At 35.9% G+C, this 16345-nt stretch overlaps 1 protein-coding gene across 5 annotated transcripts; it reads right to left on the minus strand.

The window, feature by feature from the left end:
- Positions 1–974: 974 nt before the first annotated feature.
- LOC113714592 (isoamylase 3, chloroplastic) lies at positions 975–15659 on the minus strand. 5 transcript variants are annotated; one of them, XM_072068527.1, is made up of 24 exons: positions 15335–15659; positions 15090–15147; positions 14907–14984; positions 14543–14700; positions 13852–13948; positions 13051–13287; positions 12612–12716; positions 12129–12233; positions 11455–11589; positions 11244–11330; positions 10729–10786; positions 9724–9787; positions 9409–9508; positions 8944–9044; positions 8320–8371; positions 6961–7023; positions 6721–6810; positions 6566–6638; positions 5852–5931; positions 4093–4197; positions 3915–4010; positions 2930–2991; positions 2210–2318; positions 975–1531 (listed from the first exon to the last, which is right to left on the minus strand). In XM_072068527.1, the coding sequence occupies exons 4-24, from the start codon at positions 14683–14685 to the stop codon at positions 1415–1417; spliced, it is 2079 nt and encodes a 692-aa protein (XP_071924628.1). In that variant the 5' UTR covers positions 14686–14700; positions 14907–14984; positions 15090–15147; positions 15335–15659; the 3' UTR covers positions 975–1414. The 5 variants fall into 5 exon arrangements, with proteins under 5 accessions (XP_071924628.1, XP_071924629.1, XP_027094314.2 ...); XM_072068528.1 differs by having other exon boundaries at positions 14907–14989; XM_027238513.2 differs by having other exon boundaries at positions 15280–15659.
- Positions 15660–16345: the final 686 nt, after the last annotated feature.

A 16345-nucleotide genomic window follows, 5' to 3' on the forward strand; every position in this document is an offset into this window, starting at 1 on the left:
TTTAAAATCTTTCACTTAAAAAAAAAATAGCAAAAATAATCGCTTACACCCCACCTGTAACCGTCGGTGCATAAATCATGAATTTTTTTCTTATATCATTAAATTAAAGATCTCATTGAAGCCTTAAGGGTATTAGGCAATTCCGAAAATGGATGCAGTTCAGGCTGAGGTAAACTACCACTAATAGTAATAGGTAATAGACCACCAGATTGTTAAACGTCGTTGCGACACCTGCATCGCTTTGATCTGGTGGAGTCTCTACGAAATGGTCCCCTTTTTCATTCTCTGTTTTTTTTTTGCTCTTCCTGTTTGCGGGCTGAGATCAGAAGTGAATAGTAATAAAGAATGGAGAGCGACAACTATGGCATAGATTTTCAAATTACGTACGTCAGAATCACACCCAACGCCGCGTGACAAGAAAAAAGAGCCAGCGCTTAAATTTATATCCAACATAGCAAAGCATTCAATTCTTTAAGGTACAAAGATTGTTTGCTTGTGAGGGCGACGCTGCTTTAGTACTTAGAACGGAGTTACACATTGAAGTGGTCGCATTTTTTTGGGTGTACTGTTTGGTTGCGGTCCCATATCTCAAGGCTTCCATAACCCGTGGCCAATAATCTTTGCTTTAACAACTGTAGTCCACCTGACCTGGAGACCCCCCACCCACCACCAAATATATAGTAACTAGCATTTTAGGGAGGCCACCTTTTCCCTTGATTTTCAACTTTACTTTCTTTCCTGAAAAGGGACGATTGACTGGTGTTGTTGGGCTGGGGGAATCCCTCGCATTTCTCAGTTGCTTTACTTCTGGGACAGCCAGCAGTGCAGAAGCCCACTTCATGTTTCTTTGAACTAAAGTCAAGGGAAGGATTGTGAAATGGAAAGCAAGACTCAAGGGAACATTACTGTAACCCATTCACTTGCTGTTAATTTAAAAAAATTTCATTCACTACCTGAAGAGAAGCTTACCAAAATAAGAGAAAAAGAAAAACACATCACAACACTAGTAATATTGACCCAGGAAAAAAGATTATCCCAGGACATTAACTTTGTCAATGTGGTGCATCTGACAATTTTATTACTGCAAGAACATATTGATTTGAAAACCAAAAAATTGCGACTCCTGTATTGCACCATGGACAAGAATTTATTAGACGCGTCCTCCTTTATTTCATGGCCTGGCTGTATTATAAAAATTTGTAGTTTACCACTATGGGGAATGCTTTCCCTGAGTTTGATCAGATGACTGACGACCCATGTATAATCCTGTCCAAGTTTTACCTGTTTTTATTCTCCATCTGGTTAAGATACTGCAGTCTCTTATTCTTATTTTTCTGGATCTCTGGCAGCTATCAACCACCCCCAAGCAACTTCAGTGTGGGACAACCACATTCTTGAGCAACACCTCTGCCATTCACTTCTTTTTTGCTTTAAGAAGCACCGAAGAGTAAGGTGCAACATTGTATCTAGTCCCAATTCCCGGAACACCTTCGAGCACGACATCATCTGGCGATTCCAGATTTGTGTCTACCTGCGACATAATTGCTTGTAGTATGAGATCTTGGGAGTATTGGGGTTTCGGGCTTCCACTAACTTTTAGCAACTAAATGCAGTGGATGTGCCAGTAAATACACATCCCTGCAATCATGTTCAACGCGCAAACTACTCTTGTCATAGTGGACTAGACACAATTAATTTCCAGCAATCCAAATAGGCAGCCTACTAATACTGAGTTATCCAGTGTACAAAAAAATAGTAATAATAAATGTTTAAGGGAGCTCTGACAAACTTAAGATCCAACTACGGGGTCTTGGGAACTTCAAGTTATTGATGTAGAAAGGGTTACTTATAAATGTGCCTCAGTATATATTCACCTACTATTTCCCTTCGAAAACAAGTCGTCGTACTGCTATGTAGGGCTAAGTTTATTTGACTTTCATTCTTATGGGACATTGCAGTACTTTGATCTGAAGAGACATCAAGTGACACTAAAACAGTTTAAGCATTTAGCAGCTAAATTATAACTATAGTCAATTGCAAATGTCAGCAGTGCCGAACCTCGATCACAGAAGGCTTCAAAATTACCAACAAAAATGCTCATATGAATGTTGATAAATATGATGAAAAATTGGACAAAACATTTTCAAGAGAACCTATACTCAGGCAAAAGTGTAAAAAATGCGAACTCAATGAAGGAAAGAAAACTAACCACTCTGAACCACTGTCTTTTTTGTGGTGGAGATGGTATTCCAACTTTAACAAAATAATCATGTGCATTGAATACAAGGTAAACATCGTCTCCATTCTCATCATGAAGCCTACAAAAAATGTGCTTCAATTTTGGTCATCCAATCATAACAAGAAACCGTTCATGAATATATTAAATTCTTAATGATATGGAAAAAGTAAAATATTAAAGAAGAAAACCAAAAATATTAAAAATGCAAGAGTTGCATCTTGCTATTCCAACATATTCCAAGTCTGAGAGATGCATGCTCACAAGTTCAAGAACCTGCTAGTAAACGAAAAATAACAAAAACAGAGCGATAAATTATCACTCGTCTCTGTCATATGCAGCAAGAGAATGACAGAACAGAAAGGAACAGTTAGATACAAAAAGATGGAAATAGAAAGGTGCAAGAAGAGAAATACACAGATCTTACAGCAGTATATTATGTTTCAGAAAATAAACAAAATGCTGAAGTTCTGGTATAAAAAATACAAAAAATCTCGCAAAAGTATATTATGTTTTCAAAAGTGAAAAGGTTATAATAAGATTTCTTACATAGATAAAACATTCCAACACCAATGACACTCAAGTCTTAAAATGGTATTTATGAAGCACGCAATCTGATCCAAGGAATAATAGCACAAAGAATTCATGGTAATATAAACCGCTTCATCAAAGGATGAAATCAGTATTTCTTACGTAAATGCCAAAAATTTACTTTCTGCATTGTCCCAGTTGTCTTCATGCCATGTCACCTGACTCTGCACAGAAGAGTGATTAATGTGTTTGGAGTAAGACATCAGGTAAAAATTCCAAGAAACCACTCCCCAAATTCCAATAAGGTTTTTGGGGGGGGGGGGGGAAGGAAAGGAGAATGTAAAGAAATTATATCCAAACTGTATGGCCTTTCTCCTGCTGTTACTGTAGTTAAACAACAAACAGGATCTTTTGCAGTAATTTCAAAACATAATTCAGATAAACTTGTGCTATTTATACAGGTCCACTATATATAATAACAACTTGATATGCTTTAAAGAAAAGATAAATAGTAAATGTCATATCAACTAAATATGATGCCTCGTGTACATAATTGACAGTAATCTATCTGAATAAGTGAAGCAACATCCATGTGAGAAAACTCATCAAATATTAAAATACCTTGATTGTTGAATTTATAGATGAACTAGTTCTGTAATTCTCAAAAAACAGGTCAGGAAAGGATAGGAGATTCTTGAGTGCCAAAAAGTTCGGACCCACTCCCTCAAATAAACTTATTGACAATTCAGATCAATATTGAAAAATACTCAGCTCCCACTCCATTCTCCTTTGGGCAAAAAGAAGTATAAGATTGATAATTGTGTACTTAATTATATTCCTATAAAAGGGGAAGGAACTGAATATCCTATAGATTACAGATGAAACTAATAGCATTATTCCTAACCTACCCCAAGCACCCCAACCTCTCCCCCACACATCCAACATGCAAAATAACTAAGAGACAAAGAAAAGATTCCTGTCAAACATGAAAGAGCATTTCTATTTTGAAAATCCATAGAATTCTATAAAAATTAACTTCAGAAGTTAGATACTGCAAGAGAAGAGGTTCAGAATTAGTAATATGGAAAGAAGAAAAAAGTTATGAGCAGATGAGAAAAGCGAGTAACACCAGACTGGAAAGAATTACCTTCCCAATAAAATTTTCTCTTCTAAAAACATGATGCCGGTTGCGAAATTTTATTAACTCCGAGAAAAACCTGAAGTGATCATTCTTGGCCTCCAACTGTTTTGTCAAGAGTTTAGAAGCTTAGTAATATTTCCTCAGATTAATTAACAATACCCACGATGTCTTTTGCACAACATACATGTCCCCACTGGAAATGGTTGATAGCAGTATCATGGCCATAGCTGTTGTTATTACCGTAACGAGTATGTCCATATTCATCCCCCATGAGCATCATTGGTACCCCCTGGTTATATGCAACCAAAGAAGTGCATCAACACCCACAAACTCAACCAAAAAGTTGCATTCGATGTGTTATGGAACAATGCTTGCCTTGGGCACATACATGATATACAGGAATATCATTTAGTGCAAAGTAAGCAGATGAAAAACAGAAAGTTCAAGTAGGGTCCAGGAACATGATTAACAACGTGTATTTACTCTGTCATCTAAATTTTCTTAAAGAACGACAAAAAGTCAGCAACCGAATGTGGACCTCATGACTCTGGTCAAAGTATTGCAAAACATACTTGGAGATAAAAAAATTTCAAGACCATGTAAATCTGTAACTAATAAGATTTGAGTTCTGTAAGAAGCATAATCTTGGGGCCAAGTAATTTGAGGACAAATTTCTACCTTTTTACAGTTCAATCTTACAGCATCTAGCTTTAATAGTCAATACGAACACTAAATTTCCAGAGAAGCATTGAACATGAATTAATTGAACACATCTTGCTTTTTAATTGGCAGTAAAATGAATTAAACCTGACCCAAGGGCATAATACCCATAATCATTGGTAAACCTAGAGCTATAATGTAAATTTAAATCCCAATCCTCAGCCTTGGTAAACCTCAAGTTGGAATCAGATATTAAAACTAAGGTTTAATCACAATTAATCCCCTTAAGGTATACCCCATTTCTCACTTTACCCCCTAACCTTTAATTTTGCTCACTTAACCCTGTATAGGACAAAATTACCCTTCCATTATTTTGACTTTTCATTTATCCTTTTTCCTCTCTTTTATTTCTTTTTCTCTTTCTTCTTTCTTCTCTCTCTTTCATCCTTCCCGATAGAAAACTCCATCTCAACGGAAATTTTTATCTTGAATTTGTAATTGCATTTTTGGGTGAAGGTTTAAAAGGTATCAAAAACCAATTTTGATTTTTTGTATGATGCCACGTGTCACAATTTTCAATTGATGATTATTAATCAGGTCACAATTTCATCTTATGATATTTTCTTGAGAATAAAATGAGAAGCTAGAAAGAAAAGAGGAAAAACCAAAATTAAAAGAATTGAAAGGCTAAAAAAATTGTATTTTAGGAAAGTGATTTGAATATTTTGTAATCATTTAAGGAGAAAATAGATCTTTGCAATTCCTCTTTTTTAATTTCAATCATTAAGATGAAGATTTTTTGTGGGAAAGAGGAAGAATTAAAGAAAGAAGAAAGAGGCAAAGAAAATCAAGGAGCACAAAAGGGGAAAGGAAAAAAAATAAAAGAGAAAAATAAGAGTTTAGAATAATAGAGGGATAATTTTGTCCAATGGGGGATAAAGTGAGACAAAAAAATTGTTAGGGGCTTAAGTGAGAAATGAGGTATGCTTTAATGGGATTAATTGTGATTAACCCTAAAACTATTCACTCGAGAAATTATCTTCCAAGAGAAATAAAACAGGTGCTTGACAAAATCATATTCTTAAAGCTCACTGAGAATGCACGACTTAAAAACTTGTAAGTTGAATGAATTCTGATCAAAGGTAACTCTGTTCTGGACCGTCCATTTTATATCAAACTAAACCTTTGTGAAAAGCCTGATCCAGAAAGCTTACAACTCCAGTGTAGTGGTTAAGCCAGCACTAATATTTAAAAACTGCTATTGCAAAAAAGAAAAGGTGTACCTGTGATGCCATTAGTGCTAAATGGAAATTTTTCATTTGACGGGAACGTAGTGCCTGAATTTTTGGGTCTGCAGTTTCTCCTGCTCAGAAAGTAGGAATTCACTAATTTTACCTTCACAATGGCAACCAAAGAATTATTGAAATCATCAAAACATAATCTTTAGACAACAAATCAGAGATGTAGGTGTTTCTGTTAATGTGCTCTAAACATGGAGATATTTTCTCTCATTAATCACTAACATAAGTTTATGCAACATCTAGGCTGGTCTTCCTACCAGATCAAGCATTTTTGAAGTCAGTATTCGTAAAAACATTTTATTTTCTCTTTACTAGCTTGCTTATCAAGAGATTTCCAAGTAAACCTAAAGTAGATTCCAGCGCAGGAAAATAGATGACAAAGATGGAGGTCAATTAACTATGTACACAAATGTTTTTATGCAACAACATTCCATAGAAATGCAGACCATACATAAAACAGTACATACTTGTGTGTGCATGTGCGTTCTATTCAAGTAGCCGCATTTGCAGCAAAACTTTTTTGGTTTAAAATGAAAATGGCCAGCGTCAAATGACCTCCTGATATTAATCGTGCTGCATCTCACAAAGCAAACCTCAATTGTAGATATTGGTAATGCGGGCATAAGCATAAACAGCAATTGTATGCTGGCCAATATAAGCATAAACAGGAGTACAAAAAACAAATATGAACTTTACCTTCAGCTCCGCAATTCCAGCTGAAGTTGTCATTGCTTCCATCATTGCCACCTTCTCCATTTGCATCATTATGCTGCAATTTCAGAAGGAATTAGCTTCGAATTTTAAGTTCAGAACAAGTAAGAGAGATAGTCCTCAACTTTCTCCACCAATACCTTAGTGTTATATGAAACAAGATCATATAGCGTAAACCCATCATGTGCAATAACAAAATTGATACTGTGACAAGGCTTGCGCTTGTTGACCTAGCAGGAAGCAGAAGCAAGTAAGACATTTACTATATTCTGCACAAAGCAGAAGCAAGACATTTACTATATTCTGCACAGGTGCTCATAGACATCAGATAAATGTGTGTTGCTATACTGGACTTATGTTTGCAAAGTTAAAGCACTCACTCTGTAAAGATCAGCAGAACCTGCCATTCTACTTGCAAAACTCCCTTTCATTCCAGCATCACCCTAGATTATGATTGTTTAAGAATAAAAATAACAGAATATCAAAATATTTCAAGTATCAATTATTCTTTTGCCATATGTATTTGGTGGCTCCAATTGGAGAATGCAAGATTAGAAGCAAAGATACAGATGCCGTACTAAAAGAAAATATGCAGAACAATTAATCATAAACATGGAGAAATCTAGACCTTGAAAATAAAAAGCCTCAGCAAAAGAGCAAGAGCATACGATTACAAATACACACACCAAGCAGAATCTTGTATCAAATTCAACAAAGAAGCAATGTATCAAGTCCATAGAGATTCTTTTCTTCCACACATGGACCATTGTTCTGGCCAAACATAAACAATTAAGGAATAAAACTTTAAGCAAACCAATAAACTCTTAGTTGCATATGTAAACTTTGGACCTTGATACACCTATTTGGTTGTAATCCCAGAAGATTTCAAACATAAACTTTGTAATATAGCAGATAGTGTTCAAGCTAGTTCAACGGCCAAAATAAAAAAGGGCAAAACATTACAAGAAACCACCATCTAGCCTGGAAAAAGATAGGAGCATCCTGCCTCACCTCTACTTAATTCCATGACAAATAATGACTGTCATAACAAATGAAGCAAAAGTACCATTATTTCAAATCAAGAATATACCAGGGAAACACCCACAAGCATGTCATGGAAATTCTTGAAACTAATGGAGAACTAACGTGCAAAAGGACTTTCACCCTCCAAGTCATTTTCAGTCCTCATCTGTTATTGTTACTCCACTAAAAAGCATGCACGTGCATATACATTTTATACAAGGAAAAGCATGAAAAGTAGATGGATGTCCTCTCCTGGTAAAGTGAAGATGATAAAGTTAGGAAACAGGACACAAGAATATTAGGTTTTTGGAACATTGGATCAGCATATCGTACACTGCTTGCATCTGGGAGCTTAATTATGTCTATGATGTTACTTATAAGCATAATTTCGAACTTAAAAAGATAATATGGAAGTTGGTGTATTTGGCCTTCATAATCTGAAGAATACAAACATAAAATTGTTTATAGACTATGAACACTTATATGGGCATGTCTATGAGAAGAATTATGCTAATTACAAAACAAAAGGTTTCTCATATTATACCTAATCAAAATATGTTGAATACATGCAGTTTTTCAATAATCTTACCAGAAGTTCATCCCCTTTCAATTATTTCCTGTACTTTATTATGGAAACATGTTCCACCAATATTGAGTAAATTGCTTGACATCAAAAAGTTTACTGACAAATATTTAAGATTTTAGCACTAAATTACCTTTATAAACTTTCTAACATCGTCACGGTATACACCATTCCACTCGGCCCACCTATGAAGACAAATTAGTAAGATAAATTTATCACAGATCCAGTTCAAACAAAGACAGATAAGCAAGGATCTATGAGAATCAGAAATTTATAAAGGATACAATACAAGAAAATAGACTAGCTTTGCCAGTACAGTCAAGCCAGCGAGAAGCATATGGTTGCAAATGAAGTCTCCATGTGAACAGATACAGGCACAAGATTAAGAAAATTCAAGCTATGTTAAATATGAAATGAATGTTTTATAGATGATATTCTGCAGTCAGGTTCTTACAACTGAAGTCCAGTTCATCAATGTTCAGGCTATTGATGATTAATTCCTATAGAATGCATAATAGATTTCACTAAAATTTCAACATTTCAGTCCAATAAAAAGAATAGTGTTCTCTATATGGAGCAATTACCCTTATAATTTCGAAATTTTCATACAACAATCATCATTTGAATCTTCTGAGACTATTTTGTACAGTTAATACCAGGAGTGGTTAAAAGCTGTCTCATATAGTGATTATGACAGGGTCACAAGTTCAGCAATTGCAGCAATCCACTAAATGTTGATGAGGTTATGTACAATTACCTATCCCAATTTGGAAAACTTCCAACAAGATAAAGACCTCCACAATCCCAAGGTTCTGCAATAATCTTACACCGTGATAGGATACTATCTTTAGCAATTGCCTGCACAGAAGGATTATAATGAAGTGTGTGGATAGGTACAGAATCCCCTCTTTTTATTTTTTTTTTCACATTACCTTCAGAAGCACAAGAAATGGATGTGTCATGAAAAAGACACAAACTATTACCACACAGCAGAGATTCATTCAGGAACTATATTGATTTTATCTTGAAGTATTTCTTATACGAGCATGTATACACATTGAGAAAGAAGTGCCATCTTGTAGTTAGCTACTCAGCTCATACAACAATTCTCAAAGCACATTTGCCATTTCAAACTTTTGGGACCAAAGATTTCCTCCCAAAAAATCAGAGATACCAGGATGGGCTAACATTAAGTAAAATCAGATATGTACCACTGACTTACTCTAACAAGTGGGGGAGCATTAAGTGGAGAACCATCAGCTCCTCGACAAAGAACGCTGGCTAGATCAAAGCGAAATCCATCGATATGATACTCTGTGACCCTTGAATAGTTATAATTATTATAACAAAGAACAGAATTTCAGAATACATTTTGCTGAGTCATGCAACTACATTTCAATCTGAAAGTTTCTGGCCACAACAATATTGGTGTTGCATTAGGCGGATAGCCTGATGTCTAATGGGAGGCATTGGAAATAGGGATTAAACAAAATATTAAAAAAAAAATTCCAGGAGGAAGAAAAGAATGAGAAAGTACCAGTGCCTCAAGCTATCAAGTATAAACTCCATGACCACAGGATGATTGCAGTTGAATGTGTTCCCTGTATTCCACAGATAAATAGCATATGATGTATCTGTTATATTTCTACACACAATAAGACGTTCATAAAGAAAAACATTATAATATAAACAGGAACCAAGTACAAACAGAAAAAGAGAGAATACCCAATGATTTCTAATTCCTTGAGCTTGTACAAAGCTTAAAAACAAAGAGTTACAGGTTTTAGATAGAATAAGGTTCTATAGCAAATTGATAGCCAGAATAATATAGTAGAAAGTAAATTCTTCTTATCACCTTACCAGTTGTCCAATCAAACAAGCATCAGAAAATGATTCTAAGGCTCCTTATACCATGACTCAATTACAGTGGTCATACTTTAGGAGAATCCTTTACCATCAAGTCCCCAGCCTCCAAGCCCACCACCCCTTTTAAAAAAAGAAAAAGGATCTGCCAATTGTCAATTAGTTAATAATGTCATCACTGAAAAGAATATCAGAGTGATTTTGCAAAGCGTTCAGGAATCTTCTGTGTCATGATGCCCCATTATATGCTTGTCATTGTTAATCATCTTGCTATTTCATGTGTAGGTAGCAGTATGATGATTAATCTCATGTATTTCACACTCACATGGGATTCAAACGAATTGAAAAACAAGAAGGATTAAACTACAGGGGAGATTGTGTGAAAGTAAGTTATTCTTGATTTCAGCTGCAGATAATAAGCAAATTTGTTACTTACATCAGTATTACAATAATATTAATTACTCAGAATTCCAACTTCTGAAACTTAAGTCATGCATAACTTCCCTATGGGTCATATGGAATGACACCTATGTCTCCGCATCAAAAAATATCATGCAAAAGTTGGATAGGAAAAACTAAACTCGCCATCATAAATTACTGAACAAACAGAAAGAGATGCTAAATTATAGATGCCCTACATCCACCTTTCACAAAATCATTACAAAGACACAGGAATTACCACAGCCTGAAAAGTTCAACAGCTGACCACCATTGTTCAAATCCACCATGTAATAAATCTGCAAGCAATTTATCAGGCAAAAAAAGGTAAGAATAGAAGAAAAATATGGGCAACCATGTAAAGGGACAAAAGCCTAAATAGCGAATCCTCATGAGAAAAACTGTATAAACTTAATAATTAACTACAACTAGAAGTTCGCTGCAAAGGCTACATGATTCCATGTAGCTGTGCATCTGCTATATTAAGTATTTGTTGTTGAATGGATGTCCTGTCAACCAGCATAGTGTTTCTGTAGATAAACAACTGGGTCTTGTCATTTTCCAAATCTCAACCATGATTCAACAATCCTAGTACAGTATTTATATCTCTGGTGTCAAGTTTCCACTGTAAATATTTTGAAGAATTAGCCATTCCTCATGCAGTTAGAAAATGTAGTTGGCATCAGGCATGCCATGAAATTGGCATGTCATAATTGCAATAACCTCTCAAACTTTATGATGCCACCATGCAATCACCTTGTTATCTATCCCACGGAAAGAGGTAGTATATGGGTTCTCATCATCAGCCTCATTTGTATGGTTATAAACAACATCCAAAATGACCTGTACAAAGTAAAAGGATGAGTATATGGCGAACCAAGGACTTCAGTACAAAAGCAATCAAGACAGAGAAACCTAAGAAATTTAGCGTCACATTGCTAGATTTAAAGATATTACGAGACCATACCTCTATTCCTGCACCATGTAGTGCCTTAACCATTTCTTTGAACTCTCTAGAAGCACTGACAGGTCCCCCACCGGCACTTGCATAGCGACTCATAGGTGCAAAGAAATTTATAGTTGAATAACCCCACGTGTTGATCTTGAAAGAAATATAAGTCAATAAGTACCATTGAAACTTGGCATTCGTGTCCATTAACAGAAATAACATATGCTTAATACTATACACATAAACTAGTACTACAGTCATTCCCAGATATCATAAGACATCAGTCTTCTGTTACTAAGAGCAACCAAACAGACATAAAATCACAATAATTAAGTTAACCAAAAACAAAAACAGAAGTAGCATTCAACTTATTACAAAGCTCAAATGTTCTAGCAGTTCCATTACATGGGAACATGGGAGGCTGAGGGTGTTAAAAGACTTGTTAATAGTCAAATTTTCAGAATGCATGAAGCATAAATCGAAGTAGGTGATGTAAGGATATAGGACACCAAACTGGGTGCTCAACCAATATTTGAAGGCTTGACTTTACATGAGAGATAATAGCAAGGAGAATATTATACATTAGCCAAATTCATTCTCTGACAAGTAAAAAGATAAAGCAGATATACAATTGTGCACCTGATGACAATTTTTCTCAGCAAAACCACAAGGGGAGGGTGATAGTAGCTCACCATGTGATCTCTAGGATTACGGCGCCTTTGGAACTCCAATTCATCAAACTCAAAGGCAGGCAGCAATTCTACAGCATTTATGCCAAGCTCTAAGAGATGAGGTATCTTCACAGGAAAAGGCTTGTTAGAATACACAACATAACATGAAAATAATTTAAGACTACAAACCCTGAGACAAAATGAAAGTCAACAACAAAAAGAGCCACTAGTTCCGACAGAGACTACCATCACCACGCCAATTTGATTAACACAACCAGATGTGAACCAAATTAAGGGACAATTTGAGTTATAACATTAGCAGAATATGTTCCGACAGAAGTACTAGTTGGTGATCAGATTACATGATCAACATTAAACAGTGATGGAGAACTGAAAGAAAGCCCAGAGCTAGCACATGGGAAGAAGGGGAACAAGAATCAGGTCAGAAGAAAGGACAACAAAATTCCTGGCTGTTACACAAAATTCTTAGCATAACAACATTACCTTTTCAATCACACCAAGGTAGCTGCCACGTATGCTTGGATCCAATCCACTAGATTCATCGGCTGTAAAACCCCGGACATTCATTTCATATATAACAAGATCTTTCTGCAAATCCAATGGCATATACGTAAGGTCCAATGGTCCATGTTAGAAGGTAGCTCAACAAAATTTCTCTGTCAATGGCTACACAAAGTTCTAACAAAGATTAATCCTTCAGTGAATTAACATGTGTTAACAACAGTAAACATTGCTCCATAGTTTAAATACCCACAAAAAACTCGGTTAATGTACAAGCTCATAATGAATGAATGTTCAACAGTGGCTAACATGGATAAATTCACAGTTATACATGATAAACATGCAGCTATTCACTTGTCGCTCTAACTCGTGTTTCAAATCTCATTAGCTTAATCTATTTATGCAGCAACTTACAATTTACCTCGGGTATATTGGGAAGCTTGTAACCGTCACCCCAGTCAAATGGCAAGGTATCAAAGTCAAAAGTTCCTAAAAACTGTGACCCTCTATTGTTAAGATCTCCAAAAACTCGCCGGCCTTCAACAAGCTTAGCATAGGGATCAATCAGCAGAATGCTTCTATCAAATCGATGACCTTGACTCCAATCTTTAGGACCATCCATGTAGTAGCCATACAGGACATTGCTGCGAGGCAAATCCTACATATGCAAATTGATACATGAAGTTGCACCCACCAGACATAAGATGTTATACCAAAAAAAAATAAAAAGGGTACAAGGAACTGGAGAAGGAGAAGAGTGAATAAAACAGAGATTTTGATATGACAGACTTCATGAGAATGCACATAGAGAAGCCCTCTAAATGGTCCATCAACTTTGAAGTCAACTGTCATTTTCTGTTAGATCGGGCAAGGAGGATATTTACACATATGACCTAATTGGAAAATGGTGCAAACCCACTCTCCCTACCCATATTTTCTTCTTCTCCACTGTAACTGCCTGGGATCTTCTTTCTGCTTTAGTAAACTCTATCCCATAAACCATACTGCGCACAGAGTTACACACTACTTTAAAAGTAAAAGGAGGGGGATAGAGGAAAACTTAGACAGTTAGCCTACGACACAAGATCACCTTAGCTCAAATACTACTAAGAAGAGTCAAACCTAATGCTAATACCATGCTTAAGAAAGCATAATGAACTATTACATTCACTTGCAACTAATGATAAGAAAGAGAAGCAGCAGGAACAGAAGCATAGCCTACCTCAACACAAATGTGCCATATATCTCCAGTTCGATTCACTTGAGGATCCAGCGTCAATTCAATCATCTCTCCATGCAAGGTGTCAAGCTTTTCCCGACTAATCACATGAAAGATTATGAAAATAAAAAAGGAAGTAGATAAAAGAACTTTTGACCTTTTAAACAGTATGCCAATCAAGTAAGAATCAGCACTAAATGAAAGGATCATACCATCAATAATCCAGCATGAAAATATATAAGTCAACCTTCATTATCTATCTTATTTCACTTTTGATCAATAATATCAGTCATCTTGTTAAATGATGGAAACCGTTCTTAAATCAGATCAAATGCAGAAGAAAGGAACCTAATCATTTGCACTCAAGATATCAGCATCGCGATTTAGGGCTCAGCATACAAGTAATTGAGAACAGAGATTACATAGACTTAAATTATCATCATACTGAAAAAGGTCAGCATTGCTTTAGGATCAAATATATAAAAAAATTTAATAATCTTAGAATCCTTTTCTCCAGCAACTGACTACAACTATCAGTCTACCTCTAAGCATCAAGATACAAAATTGACGAGAATCTTTAGATATAAATAGACAAATCTGAAGCCAGACAAGCGAATAGGTCCTGTTTACAAAAGCCAAAATAAAAGAATGAAACATAGGAGCCTTGGAATTCAATAACAATATTGGACCCAACCTCTGAGGAAGTTGCAAGCAAAGCGTGACTGAAGTTGCATGCTGAGAAAAAATGGCAAAATTAACACCATTCTCAAGCTCTGATGCTCCAAGTGGATGTGCCTGACCTGGGGAAACTCTTAGCGAAGGAATGACCTCTGTCATTGGTGGAGCTTCTTCCTACAGTTACAAAGTCAAGTTAATAACAGTTCTTAATCTCCTTTTATTGTTATTTTTTATTTTTTTTGGTTTGAGTAAATTCAGGGGAAGGGTAAGAAAATGCAGAAATTATGAATAGCATCTTTTAATATCAACATTTAGCTTACTCTCGATGAATACACTGAAAGAAAATATCAGAAACATAAAATTAAAAACTTTATGAGTACCTCAATCAATTGCTGCTGTTGTTGTTGGGCTCGAGGAGCATATACATCAGGAAATCTGATTTTGCCATAATCTTCTATCTAACCTAAGCCAAGAGGTGTAGAGTCATGCACCATCACATAACATAAACTCAATGTTATATTCCCAATAATCGACCAAACCAAGATAAGCAAAGCCGTTTTCACCTTGCTAGAAAATCTGTGGGAAGAATTTTCCCCCGATGCTCTTTTACAACACTTCAAACTGAGAAAACCCAAAACACAAAAATTTACTCTTTTTTGTCTAAAGGAATTTTTAAAAACAAAAATCCCATTTCCAGCCTAATTACACATGAAGATAGACAATTTGGAAAAGGAGTAGTAAAGCGTTACCAACCCCATGACGGAGGAGGAGTGGTGAAATGGCAACAGGAAAGAAGGGTAGAAATTACTAGAAATGAATGTAGCAGAACTGGAAAGCACCATCATATTCTTCATCATCTTTATTTTCCCAACAAGAATCTGAAAAAGTTTTACAGCATCTATGAACAGAGGGAAGAAGTAACTAACTGGCTTTTAGAACTAGCTTTTTAGCGTACTTTTTCTTAGAATGAGCAGATAGTTCGAGGGATGTAATGGGAATTGGACGTTTCCTTTTTGTTTCTTCTTCTTCTTCCTCTTCTTCTTTTTTATTATTACCATTTTTTTTTTTGGGGGGTGTAAGTTTCGAGAGCGGCACGGAAGGAAGTTTTTGGTGTCTGCCACGTGAACGGAGACGCGAGTCTGGGGGGGCATAAAGATTTCACAGTTGACACGTGGGCTTGATTAGACCTTTTATGGGGAAATATCGTCCACCTGTGGGACCCTGAAAGTGGAGACTTCCGGGAGGTTTTCTCCACCGGCGGTCAAACTCCGACGGCCGGAAAATGAAGAAAAAGCTGATTAACTACCTCATCACGGGCTCGAGGTGCCACTTCCAAGGTTAGCTCTGTGGGACTTGGCGCCAAGCTACACTGACTTACATAGCTACAGTATCAGGTACAATTTCGCTTAGTCCTTGCAGCCTTGTACATAGTCGCACATGTATTATACACTTAAATCAAATATAAAAGTTATTTGATGGATAACTTATTAATGTGCTATCGTCTCGGATGTGAACCAAATCATTCAACTGACAATCTGCTGCTAAAGCAGTACATAAAAAAGTCTGGAGGAACACTCCAAAAACCGCTACCAACTATCTTTGCTGTTTTTGTAAGAAAGTGTGCCACTTTATTCCATTTCCTTCTAATCCAACCTAATTCATCATCCCAAAGTGATTGGATCTACTAAACCATTAGTCACGGTACCAAGAAATGAAATCTCTATTCTCTAGCGAAGTGGTCGAAAGAATTTTAAGAACTAGAGCATGGTTTAATATCGAAAGACTCTGAAAGTTGAAATCTAAAATGTGAATTTACTAT

Source organism: Coffea arabica, chromosome 10c, assembly GCF_036785885.1.
Source record: "Coffea arabica cultivar ET-39 chromosome 10c, Coffea Arabica ET-39 HiFi, whole genome shotgun sequence".
Classification (NCBI taxonomy): domain Eukaryota; kingdom Viridiplantae; phylum Streptophyta; class Magnoliopsida; order Gentianales; family Rubiaceae; genus Coffea; species Coffea arabica.